The 20,352-nt window shown below is 39.2% G+C and overlaps 1 protein-coding gene across 1 annotated transcript in view; it reads right to left on the bottom strand.

The window, feature by feature from the left end:
• Window positions 1-20,352, bottom strand: part of ptprt (protein tyrosine phosphatase receptor type T) — a gene marked incomplete at its 3' end in the record, with an annotated part of 242,868 nt that overhangs the window by 70,871 nt on the left and 151,645 nt on the right. The window contains exons 16-17 of the mRNA XM_083892431.1: window positions 16,728-16,863; window positions 8,518-8,550 (exon numbers count right to left, since the gene is read on the bottom strand). Of these exons, the coding sequence (XP_083748557.1) occupies window positions 8,518-8,550; window positions 16,728-16,863 (169 nt within the window). The remainder of the gene's footprint in view (window positions 1-8,517; window positions 8,551-16,727; window positions 16,864-20,352) is intronic.

Genomic DNA, 20,352 nt, shown 5'->3' with positions numbered 1-20,352 from the left:
CGGGGGCAGTTGGGTTGAGTCCAGTACATTATGCTTTTTATTTGCATTTCCATCGTCAAATATTGTGAACGGTACCCAAATATCCAATCTGTTCCATCCCCTTTTTGGCACCTTTCCATTGGGGTACAAAGCACAGAGGTACGGCCCCTTAAGGGTGGAGCCATTGACTGATTGAATTGTGACTTGTGTGTGACAGTGGGGGGAAGACAGCTGCGGGTTTTTTTATACAGCCTACAACCTTTTCTCCTCGATTGTTACCCTTTGTTTAGAGTGTTTTGCGTTGGTACTGGTATGCATTGGCAAGCTATGTTGTGTCGTGCTGTTATGACATAATGCTACTTCTGCTTGGTGGAAACAAGGCTAAAGTCTAAGGCTCAATTTAGAGGGCTCCAATTAACTTAATCTGAATGGGTTTTTTGGGGGAAACTGTGGGGATTGTGCAAATGAGGAGAACATGCAAACGCCACACAGAAAAGGCCCTCAGTTTGACCGGGATCCAAACCCGGCGACCGTCTTGCTGTGAGGCAACAATGCTAGCCACTGTATGACCCACTGTGATTCACTGTGGGTGCATAGTATGATAGAGAACAAGAACAAAGACAACATTTGAACAGAAAAAAAGGGGTAGTCATGAGGAACTGTGAAAGGAGTTACTCCTGATGTGAAATCTCTACTTACAGGTAATAAGAGTAGGAATAAGCATGTCTTCTGAAGCATGGTGAGGTGAGGCCGATGATGACAACAGAGCAAAACCGAGAAGAGGGACAAACACATTGGATTAGTTCATCACTGGGGAAAAAAAATTACTTGCTGGATCTCAAACCTTATAGTATTTTCTATCTCTTTCCAGAGTTTAAATGTGTCATCTAATCCCCCTGTACAAACATTACTATATTGCTCATCTGTCTGTCTTCTTTAATGTCGTCTGTAACACTTCAAATGTAACCCTGTGTGTTTGTCTTATAGAAGCTGCCTAACATCATCACTGTGACAATTTGTTTGTAGTCGTTTGGCCACAAATGTACTCAAGACTCTTTTGACAACATTTATTTGTGTAAATCAACTGTTAAGAGGTCATAAATAATCTGATAAATTAGAACCAAGAACTACACTTTGCTGCAGGAGTGATTAATAACATAGTCCTCATATTTATTAATAAATATCATGGTTTATTATCCATTATTTATACTTTTTTTGTGGGAAAGGTCAAGTAAACAATAATCTGTAAATTACTTTGGCCATTAGGAGACATGATGTCGTCATAATTTCTGTTGTTCTGTTGTGGGCTGTGGGGAAAAAAAAATCCTTCAAGAAAATCTCTCTTGAAGGTTGAATTGATGAGATGTTTGGTGGTCAAAGGTCAACAGAACACATATTTATTAGCCTTGTGAAAATACAGGAACATCCTGTAGGAATCATTTTAAATTTGGCAGAAGTCTTAGCGAAAGGTAAACATTTACCTCAAAATATACATTTTGTCTTGTGAACCTGGTAGTTCAGAGATGCCTGAAGAAATGTCTTGATTTGATAAAAAAACATGAGGTTATTATTAGAATATGCTGGTAAAAGGTTAATGGTCCTCGTGTACAACTAAATTTCTTGGTGAAGACTTCAAAAACCATCATTTTTATTATGAAAAATACACCCACAGCCTAACTTTCATTAGATTCCTTTTTAAATTCTTACAGGCACTCCATGTTAGTGACCTTCTACTTAGTACTCAACACAGTATAGGCTTTAAGGTATTATCAAGACACAGTACAGCCATACATAGGAGAATTTCACTGAATATGTATTTGTTCAACCTTCAGGTTTTCTAAAGAAACACTTGCTTGTCCAGTGAAAGGGATTATCAAAGTAAAACTAAATGAAAATCGATACATTCATGAAAGAAAACCTTGCACATCTGATGCTACCATCACCAACAGGCTGGCGGAGAGACAGATAAGAGGTGAGGAATGACAGAATGCAGCAATAAAGAAGAAGATGGAGCTTGGACAAATGGAAGAAGGAAGGATTGTGGTGTGATGTTGTGGATGAATAGGCCATTATAGTGTGATAATCGGTTTGATTTGAATGGGTTTTTTTCACTGAAAATGTAGCACGTTATTATTGTGATCATGATAATTATTATTATTACAATCGAATAAGAATGCAAATACAACACAACACAATATGATACAGGTATAAACCAAAATAACAAACATTTAAATCAAGACAACACAAATCTTTGTGCATATATCTTGACGAATAACTCATTCAACCATAATTATGCACATGGTTCTGTGTACGCGTGATACTGAGCTCCTGTGGCTTATTTGTAAAGGCTTGTCGGCAGTTGTTAACAAACCAAGAGAGCAAGGCCAGCGATTGGGATCTCATAGTTTCTTAAGGTCACACAAAAATAAAAACACACAAACATGTGTCTGTCTGTTTGTGTCCACATTCTCTTCACAAGCCTAAAAAAACCCTCTAACTTACATACACACTTGATTTTATATCTAAGTGATGACATCATAGACGTAATACATTCCCTTGCCCCTTATCTGAACCTTAACATCACAACTTAGTTCCTTGTCCTTACCCTCAACTAAATCCAATTCTGACCCTAGCCCTAAAACCAGGTCTTAACAATGAAAAGCTCTTTAACGTTGTGGGGCCCAGACAAAAATGTCCCCACAAAGATAGGTTTGTGTCCGTCTTTTGGACCTCACAAAGCTATGAATACAAGTGCACACACATACGCACCCTCTATCATACCCATAACCCTCTTTTAGGGCTCTGCTGACATTGTCCTTATGATATTAATAAAGTGCAGCACGCTCAGAGCCTGGCTGTAAAAGCCACAGCTGTTAAAACCGGCCATAAATATTAATACAGCATATTAAAAAAACAGTCCACCAATACAGTGCACGGTGCTGTTTGTGCCTGTGTGTGTGCACGTGTGTGTGTGTGAAAAATAGAGTCATTGTATACTAACAATTAGATGTTTGTGAAGGAGAGTATCGATGATTCCTTTGTCCTGCAGGAACTTGAGCTAAACTGCTTCTTTGCACTTCCCAGTTCAGTTCAATGTTGTTTTTTCACTGTCAGAAGTTGAGTGCTGTAAGATTTTAGCTGTGACAACCTAGAATGACAGCTATATGAATATACGCATTTAATTAAAAACTACTTAGAAGATCACCCTTTACAGCTGGAGATGGATCTGCTGTTAATTATACTCTATGCATTTGCGTGTGCGTTGAGGCTGCCTTGCATATCCTGCATCATTTGTGTGTCCTTGATAAATAGTCGCATCTAAACCGAGAGTAAGCAATGCTAAAATGAAGAGTCGGGGCAGAGCACAGAGACAATATTTGCTATTGTCACCACAACATTGATGATTTGTGGTCCTGGAATACATCCATCCATCCATCCATCATCTGCCGCTTTATCATCCACCTGAGGGTTGCGGGGGGTGCTGTGCCTATCTAAGCTGACATAGGGTGATAGGCGGGGTGCACCCTGGACAGTTCGCCAGTCCATCGCAGGGCCATACATGGAAAACACAACCATTCACTCACACTCTCACGCCTAAGGTCAATTTAGAGTGACCAATTCACCTAATCCCCATATTGCATGTTTTTGGACTCTTGGTTTTTGTGGGAGGAAGCCGGAGATCCCAGAGAAACAGGGAGAACATGCAAACTCCATGCAGAAAGACCCTTGTTCCAACCGGGGCTCGAAGTTGTTCCAACCGGGTCTACTTGCTGGCGAGAGTGACTATACAGTATACAGTATCGAAATGATTGAAGCGCAATCCCTTTTTTTTTACGGCTGTGATCTCTGAAGTAACCACTAACCTCATCCAGTGCTAAGTTCTGTACGGTCTGAGTTTCTACAATTTGCCCGCAAGTGGAAGACTCCAGTAATGTGTGTGGAACACGTGGCGCGCACAAATACACAAGTATACAAATAACTGTAGGCATCTGGACTTGCTTAAGATGAGGTTTCAGAGGCTTATTCAGTTCTAAAGAAGACTCTGGGATGAGAGGTGAAACATCTTCAGCTTAACTCAAGCAAGTCCAGTTGCCCACAGCCAACTCCTGACCTGGATGATGGAGAACCTTTGCAGACATGTGAATAACTGCTCTCATAACAAATCTGGCTGTCCAGCGGGAACATGTTGCTGAATAGCGCCTATGTCTATGATCTTAGGGTTCAAAGATTAGAACATTGAAAAGACTACATTTATATAAGAAGCAGTGAGTCAACGGTGAGGACAAATTAAACCCCTCTGTCGACAATGTGCAGACCCAAGACTCCCTGCCTGTCAACGGATGCCGTCAAACATGGCTGAATGTCACAAGTGATTCATGTAGTCATAGTGACTATTATACAGTAGATATACCTGAATAAGAATGCTTGTAATGGGTTCATGACACACGCAACTGGGTTCACACGGACACATAATAGAAACCAAAAGATTCCTATAACAGCTGGATGTGACTTCGGGGATATGACTGGAGATTGTCTTGAATATGAATAGTTTCTGCTGCGCACACACACACACAAATCCTTTCTCACACAGTATGATGGCTGTTTATCATAACACTATATGAATACTATCAGCTGAGAAAATATAAACATTTCAGAATGGGGCTGATGAATAGCTTATTGTGGGTCTCTGCTGGATGTATTGTACTCAAAATAACTCTAAACCTAAAAAAGACAAAAAAAAAAATAATACAATGTTTTCTTTCCTCTCACTACGACCAAGCTTTTGTCCCCATGAGGACATCTAGTCCCAACAAGGTCAGTGTTTATGCGAGAAAAAGGTTCTAAAGAGGTAACAAAATACTAGAACACACACAGTGTGGTTCAAGAGTGATATGATGGCTGCAGTTTATCACACATACGCACTATGAATAGTGTGCCATGATGGAATATGTTTGCTCAAGGCTGAGTTGGATGAAAAATATCTCACCTAGTGCATGAACATGCACACTTTTTCACACACACACACACACATGCATGCTTGCCCACAATCTGTCACACACTCAGAGGCTGGCATATTCTGCATGTAAACTTTTCTCTGACATGTGACTTATTAGCACCTCATTACTGCCAATGTATGCTAACACAAACTGAGGGTACACCAGGGAAAATGAGGGGAAATCCATCTCCAAAATATTGTCAACGTGCCCTTTATCAAGGCAAAAGTGTGAGTGGTCAAACGTTAATTTCGGGAACAGTGTGAAAACTGGCTGTTGGCGAGAAAAGACGTTAATAAACACACGCGGAAATTGTAGGGGTAAAAGAGAGTCCTCGATAAAGTGACAGGTTTTCATCTCTATTCATAATCCAGTTAATTAGTGCTGTGTTAAGAGAATGAATATCAACACGCCATATGCATATAGACACACTGAAAGCAGAATGCATACGCACACCCACCGATGAATGGGAGAGAAAATTAATTATACAGCCATTCTCTATCTCTGTGGTGAGGAAATTACTCAATTAATTTGTTAATAAATCTCTCAGAATCTGATCAGAAGTGGAAATTGTGTCCCGCACAGGGACTGACCTGGTCAGTAGAGGTCACCTCAAACCGAGCCGTAGATTTATACTTCTGACGACCAAAAGACAACTGGAGCACACGTTTCCTCCTGCATTTCCATTGTTTGTTTCTTATTAAAGTGTGTGCAGCAGCAGCAACATTACAAATAGTTTCATAACTTACTTACTATGTCACATTCATGAAGGTTTCATGAACAGCGACGTATGGTGTTTTATTGTAATTGCATTAAAAAAATTGCTTTTGCTGTAAAACAATTAATGAATTCCGTTACATGGTTATATTTTAATATAATTTTTGTTTTTTCTTAATTTTAGAAGGGGACTATTGACATGGCAATATGAATGAAAACTCAGTTGTGTGATAATACTGAATAACTGAATTAATTTATATGTAACTTTGTAGTGTCTGGTCCTGTTCCTTATGACAATATTGAATTCTGTACAACGCCACTGTTCTGTTCTGTTCTGACACAAGGAACAGCACAACTTCCATATGCCCATAGATATATGGGACATATGGGAGATGTTTTATTAAACAGTAAAATTAATAATTTACATTTTAAGGTGATTTTATGTTCAGCGGTGGCTCAAATAAATTCAGCTGAGCTGCGGATTCTGTTTACAAGCCGTTTGATATGCTCACAACTTGTGCTGCTTGTTCCAAGTCTGTGTTTTACAGCTGTGTGTAGTCGAGCGTTACCTGGCGCTCAGCTATTAAAGTGTACAGAGTCTTTTCAGAAGTAAAGAGTAAAATGTTACGATTACTAACAAACAGGAAAATAAGACACAATACTTTGAACAAAGACATTGTTCTTTGACGGGGTTTCTGTTGCACCAAGCACACGTTTACATGCGACATGACAGTCTGTGTGTGCGTGTGTGTAAACGGGCAAGACGTCACTCTTTTTAACTGTGCAGTGAGTGGATTGTCGAGCATTTATCTCTGCAAGCAGCACAGTCCATTATTCAACAATTTGTCACATCTGCACAGGGGGGGTCAAGTCTAGCTCTCTCGATGTGTGTGTGTGTGTGTGTGTGTGTGTGTGTGTGTGTGTGTGTGTGTGTGTGTGTGTGTGTGTGTGTGTGTGTGTGTGTTTGTGTGTGCCAAATTATCTGTGAATAAGTACATTGTGTAGGTTTAGCATCTGTCTGCATGGAAGCACTCTCTAATGTGTCTATGAGCAGCAGATACCTTAATTTGGAGACTGAGCGTCTCCACTGATTATGCATACGTGCACGGACGGATTTTGTAGTCAGTCGTCACACATACACACACACACACACACACACACACACACACACACACACACACACACACACACACACACACACACACACGCCCACACCATTAAGACCACTTAGCCTTGTAAGAACACTGTCCGTGGACCCAGCCCGAGCCCATGCCCTCAGATGATTGTACTAATCATCTACTCATGCCAATTTGGTTGTAGCCTGTGCAGTATTTTGTGAAATTGCAGAAAAAATGCATTTCTGGGGTCTGTCAGGGTGACAAGCTTTTTAGCCCAAAACATTGGGTACTCATCGTACTATTACAATATCTGGAATAAGTAAATCAGCTTATTTCTCATTAATTAGGAATTTAAATAAATAATATAATTCCACAAAAGTACATTGTGGTTCTTTTCATTAAAATGTTGGGGAACAACTTGATCGAGGTAGATTTAAACCTGAACCTCATAAGTACAGAGGTGTAGCTTTAAAAAAAAAGATTTGGACTTTTACAAGAGAACCCTGCATGGAAACGATAGCTACCACGACAAAGAGGATTGTCTCTAAGCCCAGAATAATGAGGGTGGAGATATTTGTGAAGCTCCATATTTCACTAAGTGAGACATTACCTCATATCTCCTTTTAAATCAACCATCTCAGCGTTGTTTGCCGAAGCCAAACATGTCATTTCTAACCTACAGAGTTTCACTAATTATTTAACCTTTTCCCTAAAAGTGTAGGCGTCGGGCTCGCTGGATCTTCGCTTCTGAAAATTCCCACGTTATTTCTTGCTTTAGTGCTGAGGTGCCAGCAACTTGGCGCCCTGCCAACAGCAGATGTCTTTATTTTTCACTTCTGAATTCCTGTCTGAGACTGATAGCAGATCGGCAGATATAAAGTCATACTGTAATTACTTGCAAAGCAGTCAAAGTATTTAGAAAGTGAATGGACAGGCAAGCCAAACATGTCTCACCATACAAAGGTAATGAGAGGTAAAAAAAATACATCCGTTCAGATGATGGATTCATGACACGGTTTAAAACATGCACTTTTATGCACAAATGATGTGCACAATTCACAGATGACCAAACACATCTTTGGAGGTTTTACCAAAAGCATCTTGTCCGAGTTAACTTAACTATGACCTCAAGCATCACATGTAGCCATGTTTAAATATTGATCTTGTGAAGTTTGGTAAACATGCAGTGTATAAAGGACCTCTATAATGGTTTGCATTGGATTTAAAAAAATAAATGTTTAAACCCAGAATGTCAATCATTATGTCACAAAATATAAAACAGCATGCATGTCCTGTTTTACTCTCTTAAAGTACACAGAGCATGCAGCATCTGAAACATTCGGTGGCACTTTTCCAACAACGATGAGATTCATGTCCACAGCGATGACAACGTGCACACAAATGAAAGGCAGGCTGTGTCTACTGTGGCTACCGTCTCAAGCTAAAACTATCCACGTTTTTTTTCCAAGAAAATGTAAATCAAATATTCTTTAATTTATGCTTTTTTTTTTCTTGTATATAATGAATAATAGTTCACTCTTTAGTCAAATGACTATGTGGAAACACAACATCCATATTATCCAGGTATAGAGGAGGTCATCAGATGCATTTGGAAAACACGTAAAAAATTTAAGAAATGTTGATGTGATGAGAGTCACAGTGAGGCACGACGTGGATGTGTTTGATGTCTAGAAGTAAACATACAATACCCCACGCTCAGAGTTCTCCATGTGTGAATCTCTCTATCGGAGCAAGGTAGGTACAGGACGGGACAGGAAGGGGTGGAGCCAAAGACAGGAAACAGGAAGATAGAGAGAGACATAAAAGGGTGTGAAACTTGAGTTAGAGTGGTTGTGGTGGTAAAAAAAAACCAAAACAAAAAAAAACCATCTGTTTCATTTGTGTGTTGATATTTTTTCTGTCGACACTGAGCAAAGCAAAGAGAAAAACCTGACTCGTCCCCAGTATTCCTGTCATTTTCTGGTGACACGGTTAAATTGCTGCAGCATTCATTTCATTTATTTACTTATTTATTTCTCAGACTGGATTTTGTGGCGGCATCCTCACATGTATTATTCCATTCATGGCAGTGTCATGGCTGTCTGGATTTGACAATGGACTGAACAGGGAAACATTTGTATTCCCATTCTCTCTCTCTGTGTTTCACGGCTGTGACTTTCACAGTCCCTTTTCTGCTAATCCTTTAACATGAATGGCGGACTGCTGTGTCAGGAGAACAGTGACTGTGAACAAGCTGTGATGGGCTGAGGAGCGAGAAAGCGGATTTAATTTGTCTCTGTTTAGGCAGCAATGAAAAGACCAGATCAGCCTCGTTGCAGCATAAATCACCGCAATATGCCAGTGTGCACAACTTCAGCGGGTCTTAAGCAAGAACACTTCTTCAGTGATGCATCGGGACAGAATGATCTATCAAAATGACACGTTTCTAAAATGGAGACTACAAAAAACTGGCATGACTGGCATGAACAATTTTTCAAAGAGAACAGTTTACATAGAAACCTAGAGCCAGGAGACGAAGAGAGGAAACATTCACTTGTTTCAGTCAGGGGTTTGGACATAAAAACAAAAAGCAAGAATCATTTTTACCCCCATGTCTTTGACTTTGGAGACATTCAGTCAAACCTGTTGATGATGAAATACTACTGTATCAAACTATAAAAACATATCATCACTTTTAGTTATCAACAATTTATTTATTTTGCAGCCAGCAGTTTAGATTTTAGAAATAAAACTAGTGCATTTATCTTGCCAAACTTAATAGTCTACAGTTGGCAGATTATTTTTCATTCTTCCTTCACAACAATGGAAGTGAAACATTTGTTTACGGATAACTAATAGTTTGAAGGCAGGAGAACGGAAACGAAAAAACAAAATAACAGATGCAAAAAGGAACGTTTCTTGTTTTTGTTGCAGTAGCTGTTGTTAAGATGTCAAGAGTTAGGAGGAGGGTGATTGAAGTGCTGGGGTTGAACAGCCTGAGTGCAGGAAACAATGGATATGCAATTTGACAATCAAGTACTTATGAAAAAGCATGAAACTGTGTTTATGCATGCATTTGAATATGCGTTAAAATAAAGTTACTTTTTACCAACTGAATTATACACACATTTTTAATGCACCCAGATGTGCTTTTATGTTGCTCTGATGAAGTCTTGAAAATGTTATTTTCTCGGAAATGTCATTATGGCAATGTCAAATGTCATTATGGCCTTCACTCCAATACCGAGCAGTGCCTCACGAGCTACCAGGTGTTTCATGTGTTGTCTCACCTATACTCTATTTGTACATGTGAGTTTTCTTCCCTGAGATAACGCTGTATTGACTGCAGGTGCTTTAAACATGAATTGTTGTCTCCAGTGTCTAAAATTAACATTCCACACTGAGGAATGCTTCCTTAAAAAATGTTGGGTTCTCTATTGTAGCTTTCCTGTTAGTTTCTCTCCCTGATTTTTCTAAAAATTAGAACTTCACGATCAATTTTTCAAATTCCACAGCAATCCACAAAGAAGCTCGCTTTCTCCAAACGTACATCAGTCCATCATCTATGCTGCTTAACCTTCGAGAGTTGTGAGTGAAGCTGGAGCTAATGCCAGATGATGTTGAGTGGATGTAGTGTACATCCCGGTCAGGTAAACATCCAGCGACAAACAACCATTCATACTCACAAAATAAAGATCCAGAGTGTATAATTCAGGGTTGTTAATTTGCAGAATTTACACATGCAAACGCACACACATGCATATGGTAATATGACACACAGTATCGTACAAACATGAAACACATTCACACGAGCAAATAATTAACAACGACTGTCCGAGAGAAAGATTAATAATGTGTTGTTCCCCATTAATCAGGTCCTACACCAATCGTTGTCACAGACTTAGACGCACAAATTAGATTTGTTTGCATCACCAATTACATTTCAATTTTTTTATACAGTATATCTGCAGTACACCTCCAACCACATGAGGAATCCTTTTTATTTTCCACCACAGTCACAATTTTCTGCCATAATAACCCATGAAGCCAGACACAAATAATGGATGCACTCAAACTGCTGGAATTCTGTCACTCTTAAAATGGTCACAGACCATTCAGACATTAGCTGCATATAATTTCAATAGCAGATGTATTATATATATATATATGTATATATATATATATATATATATATATATACATATATATATATATACATATACATGTATATATATATATATATATATATACATATATATATATATACATATACATATATATATATATATATATATATATATATATATATATATATATATATATATATGTATATATATGTCCTTCTTGATGTCACTTTTATGTGTTCCGTTTTAGTATACATACAAGTACTAGCAATGATGGCAACAGTAGTCAAAATGACTGTTATGTTCATTCTAGGTATAAATATCCAGAGTAACTTTGTGTTTAGTAATTTGAATAAAATAACATCGTTCGAATTAAGATTGCAAACATCAGGGTCCTACAGTTGCTCAGTTATTGCCCTTCAAAAAAATAAATAAAATGTAAAAATTACCCCCTTTGGAGTACTAGCCCTCATGAAACACAAAAGCCCCAACTAATCAAAGCATCATTCAGCCAATTTTATTGTACTGTTCCACCTGTTTTATCAACATCCTCTGTCAAAAACTGGAGTAGACTCACAAAGGCGACCGACAATGTTGCACCAATAATTGGTCTTCCCACACCTAACCTCGTTGAAATTAATAACAAGGCCATTATAGGCATTGCAATTTCAATTAAACAGCACTTCACTACACACTCACTCAATAAACACTGAGGCCAGGAGGTGCAGGAGGACACGCTTTGGAAGAAGCATGATTCCCTGAGCCATCACATCCCTCAACAACAGACCCCCCCCCCCCCCCGACCCATGAGTGTGATCAGAACTGTTTTTTGATCACAAAGTATTGTTAAGTCTATTGCTGTTGTGTGAGAAACAATTTCCCCTTGGGGACAATAAAATCAAAGACTAAATTCAGCTATGGTAAACTACTGCCTATGAGGCGATATACAAATGCAAAGTGGCACTTTCTCTTTGTTCAAAAATTAAAGAGAAAACACAGATACTGAAGATCAGAGACTGAAGGCTGTGCTCAACCGACATGCTATGCTCTCCTCTCTCTCTCACTGGACCAAAATGCAATATTCAAAAGGCAAGCAAGCAAGCCCACCTATTACATGAGCAAAGTGTGAATGAAATTCTTATGTGCAATACCTCCAATCAGACAGTCTAAATTGATTTATACAGTCTTTAACGTGTGTATATATTTTCGATATCGCAAGCTAAATGGTCTGAAATGTAATGCATGCATTTTTTTTTTCTCCCTGGTCCCAATGGTTGGACTGTGGAGACACTGATGTCGATTGATGCAGCCTTTGGACAGTGTGTCTTTAGCTACAGGTATCTGAGCCAATAATTATGATCATCTTAATATTTTTGAGTTCAAGAGGGGACAAAAACACTACAATGTTGCATTTGTATTATTAACAATAATAATAATACAAAAATGTAAGTAAATAGTGAATAGTCTAAGAAGTGTGATATAAAGTGTGTAGCTAAGTGTGCATGCAAACTACAACCAAACATAAAAAAGATAGTGACAGCTTTGACTGATCCAGCCTTGGTCAGGACTTTTAAAAGCACAGGGTCCCCTCCTGGTGGGTCATTAATAATTCAGATTTTTACTGTACAACAGCATCTTTAAAGATGAGACATAGTGATACAAAAGGGCAGATTTGTCAGGACTCCAAGCCAGCAAATGAGGAAGTGGATTATATTTGTAACTTGTACAGCCATGGGTGATTTATTTAACCTTTTAAAAAGCCACTAAGTATCTGTTTTTACCACCTGTCGAGAACATGAACGTTGTATAAACAGTTTAAACCACACAAATATATCTTTTCTGTCGCCTTTTCTCAGACACTTCATCACACGAGGAACAAAAAAAGAAAAAAGAAAACATCAAATGTTTTGGGAGTTTCAGAAACATTCATTATTCATTCAATCTGCTATCAAACTTATAATGAAAAGCGTTTTCTTCCAGCACTGGCTGTTTGAGCCCTCAGGGCCACCTGGCTGTACAAAAAAAACATCAAATCTCCATTAAGACCAGTCATGTTTTGTGTTATTCACTTTTACATGACATTATCAGCTTTCGTAAGAAAAATAAAGTCAATTTGGACTGTGTGTTCCAGCGTCCTAAATGATTAAATGGACAACTGAGTTGTGCGTGTTCACGTCTCAACAAGATTTCATCATAGAATAATTCATGGGCTCTGAAAGGCATGTAAAACACTTAAGTTTTAAAAGAAACACCTTTTACTCCACTCAGACAGTTGGTGTTTGAAATGAAATATAGATGACCTGTGAAAATGGTGTGTACAGTGGAAAAAGCTCTCACTGTCCAAATCTATTTGTTTGCGTTCAATTTATTCGAGTGCCCTGCGAACAACGCATTGTAAAGCAAGCATCGATTGCGTTATTGTCCGGGTTAATTCTTCTGCTTGCTGTTTCCTCTCCCACCAACATTTTGCAGCAGAAATTGTCTCGCAGTTTTGGGGAAAAAAAAAAAAAACACACATCCTATATTAAAACGTGCAGTTTTAGCTTCACAGTGTCATCATACTTTAACGCAGAGACGTATTTGACACTTTTAAGGTGTCACAAGACAAGACGAGTTAAATCCATGTATTGGTATCTATAAATCTCGAAATAAACAATTTTTCCCTGTCAACACTTTCCAGTCTACACGGACACATCTTTGTTTCAAACGATGCTATGGTTGCCATCTAACCCTGCCCTGTTTCATTCTCACGTGACTTGATTTGTTAAAATCACCGAGAAGCGCAGAGAGTGTCCGAGCGAACCGAACCACAGACAAAACAACGAAGATAAAGGGTGATTTTTAAACTGCAGTGACACGGTCAGTTTTCACTTGTTTTTTTATAAAACTGTGTGAAACACCTGAAAGCCTCCTGGTGCTCAAAAACCTAGAACCTGAATCTTTAATATCAACCTTTCTTGGAAAAAGTCAACTTTAAAGCATGTTGCTTTTTTCTGTGTTTCACAGATTTTTGACAGTGAGAACCAGGAGCTGCAAGAGTTTGGCGGTGATGTGCCTCTAAGCTGGTAGTTTTTAAAGTTATATTCCACCAACTTACTATTTTGTCTTGAGTGTTCCCTAATTGTACTATTCATCTCTTGTTGTTAGATTGTATCTTCTTTGTCCTTGTATATTCCCTGCCTTCAGTTTCTAGTTTTTCCTATTTTTGTCGACCACCTCAAGCTGGATTCATCACCATATCTGCTTGTCTTTTTTCTTCTATCGCTCCATTATTCCGTGTGTGCTTTAAGACTGTGTTTGACCTTTAACCCTGACCAATGGTTTTTGGAGCCTTTGTTCACGGCTAAGTCTGAGCAGCTCTCAACTATTTGCCCTTTTTCTTTCTCTCATGTTGCACCACATTGCTTGTTATACTGTGCTGGTGTTTGCCCTCTACTTGGCCTTTTTTCATAGATAATGCCCTGTTAGCCTAGTTAGCATTTGATTAGCATATTGACTTGACCCCAAGGTTAATCAGGGCTGGCTTGTTTTCCTTCCCCCCCCCCACATGTTTTACACTTCATACATTTATTTCTATTTATATTATTCCTTTTTTTTTTTTGCATTTTCCTTGTCCTATCCCTTCTGGAAAAAACTCCTCTGAAGTCCATACTTCTCCTTGTTAACTGTAGTATTTTCCTTTCCCATTTTTCCTCATGGTGTTTATGGTACTCCATGGTAGTAATAGTGGCACCAGGCCAAAAAAAAAAAATACTGTTTCAAGTCGAGGCAGTTCAATGTTTGCATTGTTTACATAGTAAGTGTACTTGCACCCATTTGAGGCCACGTGGGTATGTTTGCTATAAAATGAGGTGTACTGCAGGCACATTTCTATTTTAAGCCAGCGAAAAGCAATTATTGTGCTGTTGTTGTCAATAAAGTCAGTGCTGCCTCATTTGTCTAGTGTGTGTAACTAAGGTAAATCCAAAAGAAAGATTTCACAAAATAACCAATGAACTAACTGATGGAGGCAGGAGTTGATTAACCACTCCTGTATAAACTTAGGATTTTAGTCGGACTAACATGTTTACATGACATTAGGAAACACAAATTATTGACTTAGTATATGTATATATTAGTATGTACATGCACTGACTGTTGATCATGGAGTGGCACCCTGATTATATAGATTTTATCTTTTAAAAATATCTGCATTCTATTACGCCAGGTTTATCACAAGACATGCTCAAGCATTTCATACACATGTTGAATGAGTTAAACTCATTGACAGCTGGCTAATAATTAAACAAGACCCGCAACTTTCAGTCATAACATTTCAATCCAAATGCAAATGGTCACAGAATGAGCTGCATATTTTAGGTCATTTTGTTCTAGTACAACGCCAAGTGTGTGTGTGTGTGTTTTGACAGGGAATCGAAACTAAAACGGTGAACTCATGACACAGTGAAAATCAAACACATGATGAGTCCTAGCAAAACAAAAAACGTATTAGCAGTCATGTGAGTGGAGCGGAGAGAGATGACATGGTGGATGGATTAAGATGATCAGAGAGAGTAAAGGGAAGAGAGGTAGGTGATGGTGGCAAGCCACTGTGCATGTTACCATCAAGGACACAGGAAGCAGTGTGAGTCTGCTAACTGGAAAAAAAAAAAAAAAATCTATCCGTGTTTTAGAATATCAAACACTGGGTTCATCTATGAATATTTTGCCTTTGAGGGTTAGAGGATTAAGCAAATCAAAAGATTTAATACATAATTATGACCTTTTAAATTGGCTCATGGAATTAAATGAAGTTTGTGTCCTTATAATAATAATAATAGAATCAATCAAAATGCAACCTGCAATATTTGATAAATGCTGATCTCTGAGCAAGGATTTGCTGACTGACAAAATAACCTAATGGAAATAAATACATTTGGATTGAATCTGCCTTATTCCTCATTTTATAAAAAAGGTCCCTGTCACCTAAATTAATTTATGGACTTATCTAAACTCCTATCGTCACATCACTTTAAAGTGACTTTAAGATGTTTCCTGCTCTCTGTTCAGTCACATGGCTTAAAGATGTTACAAGCAATATTTTATTGACCCTCACAAACACAATTGTGGTTCAAGAGAATGATTAGTTGCCTCTCGTGCACTTAAAGCATTACATTTTAATGTATTTCTTTACATCAGAAGTTAGCTAAAAAAAAACATTATCTGCTCTCACCATAAACAACGTTTCAGTTTAACATTTTAACTCTTAACTGTCTTGTTACATAAGAGGCGACCAACTACCTCGGTCAGTATATGAGTTAAAGCTGGGGTAGGCAAGACATATTTGGTGTTACTGATCAATAATTCAACAATAACCTTTAGGATGTATGTAATGTTGGATGTATGAGAGAGAAGTAGACCTCTGCTCCTCGTCCAAGAGGTATTATTTACCTTGGGAAATACAGTATGCGGTCGGTGATGGGTTTTCATATCAGGTAGTTGTACTAAGCAGGTCTTTATTCCTGCATTGGCAACAACTGCCTACACAGCAAAGCAACCTAAACAACAACGGGAGCGACACAATTATGCAATAAATGATTGTGGATTGTTTCAGAGATGCAGGGATTGCCTTAATTCATCTCTTGCGATATTATCTATTCCCACTCATCTTGTGGGGAATCAAATTGTTCCAATCCTGCCTACCCCAGCTTTATGCAAAACAACATTTGTTTGTAAACTATTATTCGTCATAAATAAATGAAATAACATAGCACTTTTTAACGCTAATGAGCGCTGACATCAGGTTTATCACCTACCTGCGTTTGAAGGTGAGGACAACGCCGAGGAGGATGATGATGAACATGAGGATCCCTGCGATCACACCGGCCATTTTCACTGTGCTGTCGACCTGCTTCTCTGGCTCCATGGCATCTGAGTCCTGGGTGGACGCACCTGCACGCGCCCACACACACACACACACACACACACACACACACACACACACACACACACACACACACACACACACACACACACACACACACACACAGGTATGCACTGAGTCATATTAGGTAGGCAAATTGCAAGACATACAGTACATAATAATACACGCATGTACAGTTGAAACACAACAAATGGATGGACATTGGACACACTCAATCGAAAACACACAAAACACAAAAGCTCATGCAGTAATGTACAGTGTGTGTGTGATGAAAATATGGTTGTAATTGTTTTTTTTTTGGTTCTTGTTTTACAATCATCTTGAAGCCAAAAACAACGAGTGCTCGAGAGAATAAATGAATAAAAATAAGAAAACGTAAGAGGAGGGAAGGAGATGAAGAAGAATACCATCATTTTAAAAGACACATTTCTGTTTCGACGCCTGACTTCATTCGAGGTTACAGACATTCAAAACTGCCCAGAGACAAACACCAGGAGCATCAAGGTTTAAACTCCACAAATATTTCCCCCCTCCAAAAATGAAGTACATGCAGTTCTGGCCCAAAATAATGAAGAATCAAAATAAGGTGACAAACAACAGTTGAACTGAGTGGATTCAAATGGAAGTTGGGGGAGGCAAATGCACCATTGTTTCATAGTTTGGCTTCTGTAGCACATTATCACATATGCAAGTAAGGGACAAGGCTAACTCTGCATATAGTTTGATGTATAGGCGACTGAGAAGAGAGACAACATGACAGAGTGTCACCTTTGACTGCAGAGAGAGAGGCTGTGATGTGTTTATATCCTGCCTGCTGCTTAGACACTCACTTCAGCATCGCTTTTTGGTACACTTTGCTTTCATGAATAATCTTCAAGTAAATTGTTAAAGCTGCCAATTTCCCGTCCATATTTCAACCTTTTATTCGCTTTAACACCCTGCAAAGAGAAAATCATTTGCATGACCGTTACACCTTGATAAACAACCTTTTTTGTCGGCGCTTGCGTTGAGTGAAATTTTTAACAGCAAAAAATTCACTTTGATAAATAAGACAGACAGTTGCTCTTGCTTGTATGAGGGTTAGTTGATAAATAAGAGTCAATAGATAAAGTAAATAAGAATGACATTTTTGTTATTAGCCTTTGTGAATTTACGCTGAATAATGATAACGAGACAAAAAACACATTTGTGTTTATGTTCAAAGTCAAATTTCTGTTTGTTTATGAATATCAGGAAAGAGAGAGAGATAGAGAATGCTTGCAGCTTCATGCCTTCGCAGAACACCTTAAAACACATAAAATAAAATAAAAGCTTGTGTATTGCAGCTGGACATTTTATGTAAATTAGATTATAGTGAAATTCTGAGATAATTTGGATATGAACTTGTGTGACTTCAGAAAGAATACATTTAGACATTGCATTGAAATGAAGCAGTTACGAGCCGTATATGAACCACATAATCCTTTTTTCTTTACATCTTTATTAATGCCTGCCTGTTACGATGAGGTGTTAAAGACATGTTTATCAAGCAGTCGCGAAATTCACCCACTTAAAAAGAAGGTGGAGCTGAATTGCAGGGTGAAAAAAGGGAAGCAGACTGACTCAACTAAATCAATAAAGGGTGAATGAAAGTAGTTGAGTGTACAGTGGTGAAGTTCCAGATACACAGACAAAGTAAAAAATAGATACAAAAACACACAGACAGGGCGAGAGTATTAAAACAAGGAGAAAGAGAGCAGAAGGAAGGACATGTGTTATGGTCTGGCTCACAAGACCACAACAAAAACGACCAAGGGAGGACGGAGGAACGATAATTAAAGATATAATTTATTTACAACTAATAGAATGTGCAACATAACCATGACCAAACAGAAACCAAACGAAAAAAGGAAACGGTGGCTCGGACGGAGCTTCGCTGGCGGCAGGCAGAGAGAGACCGAGCAGACTGCAACCCTCTAATATAGACACAGGTCACAGGTGTTTCCCATCAGGGCCCCGCCCCGCCATCAGCCACTGCAGGGGGGGAAGGGAGAATACAAAAGGAGAACACCTAGACCGGCCTGGGCCGTCACACCCCCCCCCATCAAAACAGGGTCCCACCAGGAACCCTGTGGACCAACCAGCCACGACAATTACAACAATAATATAAAGTACATTACCCAATACCCAGTTTTCAACATGTGAGAAAAACACCATCTACTCCCAACATCACCTGCGTGACCCCCATCCCTCCCAGCAACTGGTACCTGGAAGCAATTTAAGAGAGAGAGAGAATACACAACAGAGAAGCAAAAAATCAAACAGGAGCACGAGACAAAGCGTCGGCCACCAAGTTGTCCTTCCCTTTAATATGCCTTATATCTAAAGTATAGGCCTGGAGAGACAACGACCAACGAATAAGCCTCTGATTTGCACACCGCAGTGAGTTCAAAAATGTGAGAGGGTTATGATCTGTGTAGATCACCACTGGACCTGAGCCCACATACACTTCAAACTGTTGTAAGGCCCATATGAGAGCCAGGGTCTCTTTCTCCACCACAGAGTAGTTCAGTTGATGTTTGTTGAACTTCCTGGAAAAAAAACACACAGGTTTGTCAACAGCAACATCATCTTCCTGTAAGAGTACTGCACCAGCACCGACAAAACTGGCATCAACCTCCAACTTAAACGGACTGTCCAACCAAGGTGCAGCCAAAACAGGAGAGTCGCACAAAATCGCCTTGACATTCTCGAACGCCTGTTGACACAAAGGAGACCAGGTAAACGTAACTTTTGCCTTCAACAGGTCAGTCAACGGCGCAACAACAGTAGAAAAATTGCGACAGAAACATCTGTAATAACCAACCAAACCCAAAAACCTCATCAACTCCTTTTTTGTCAGCGGTGGAGGATAACCAGCAACAGCCTGAACCTTCGCCAGCAGAGGGCGCACCTGGCCCTGCCCAACCTGTTTACCCAGGTAAGTCACTGTGGCCTGAGCAAATTCACACTTTGCCAAGTTCACAGTAAGCTGCGCCTCGGACAAACGGACAAACAACCTCTGGATACGGTCAATATGGACAGACCATGAATCAGAAAAAACAACAACATCATCCAGATCCAGACACTGCACACCCTTCCAGATCACCAACGACTTTATTCATCAAACGTTGGAAGGTGGCAGGCGCGTTTCTTAAACCAAATGGCATGACCTTGTAAGAATACAACCCAGCCGGAGTGACAAAAGCAGAGATCTCCCGCGCTCTCTGGGACAATGGGACCTGCCAGTACCCTTTTAAGAGATCGAATTTGCTGATAAACTTGGCAGAACCCACCTGATCTACACAATCGTCCATCCGAGGCAAAGGATAGGAGTCTGGTTTGGTTATACTGTTAACTTTCCTATAATCTGTGCAAAACCGCTGCGTATTATCCGGCTTTGGAACAAGTACGCACGGTGACGCCCAAGCGGAGGACGACGGTTCCGCAATGCCATTTGACAACATGTAAGCAATTTC

This window comes from Microchirus variegatus (genome assembly GCF_963457635.1).
Source record: "Microchirus variegatus genome assembly, chromosome: 7".
NCBI classification, from domain to species: Eukaryota; Metazoa; Chordata; class Actinopteri; order Pleuronectiformes; family Soleidae; genus Microchirus; species Microchirus variegatus.
This window is presented reverse-complemented; position numbering and strand designations above follow the sequence as displayed.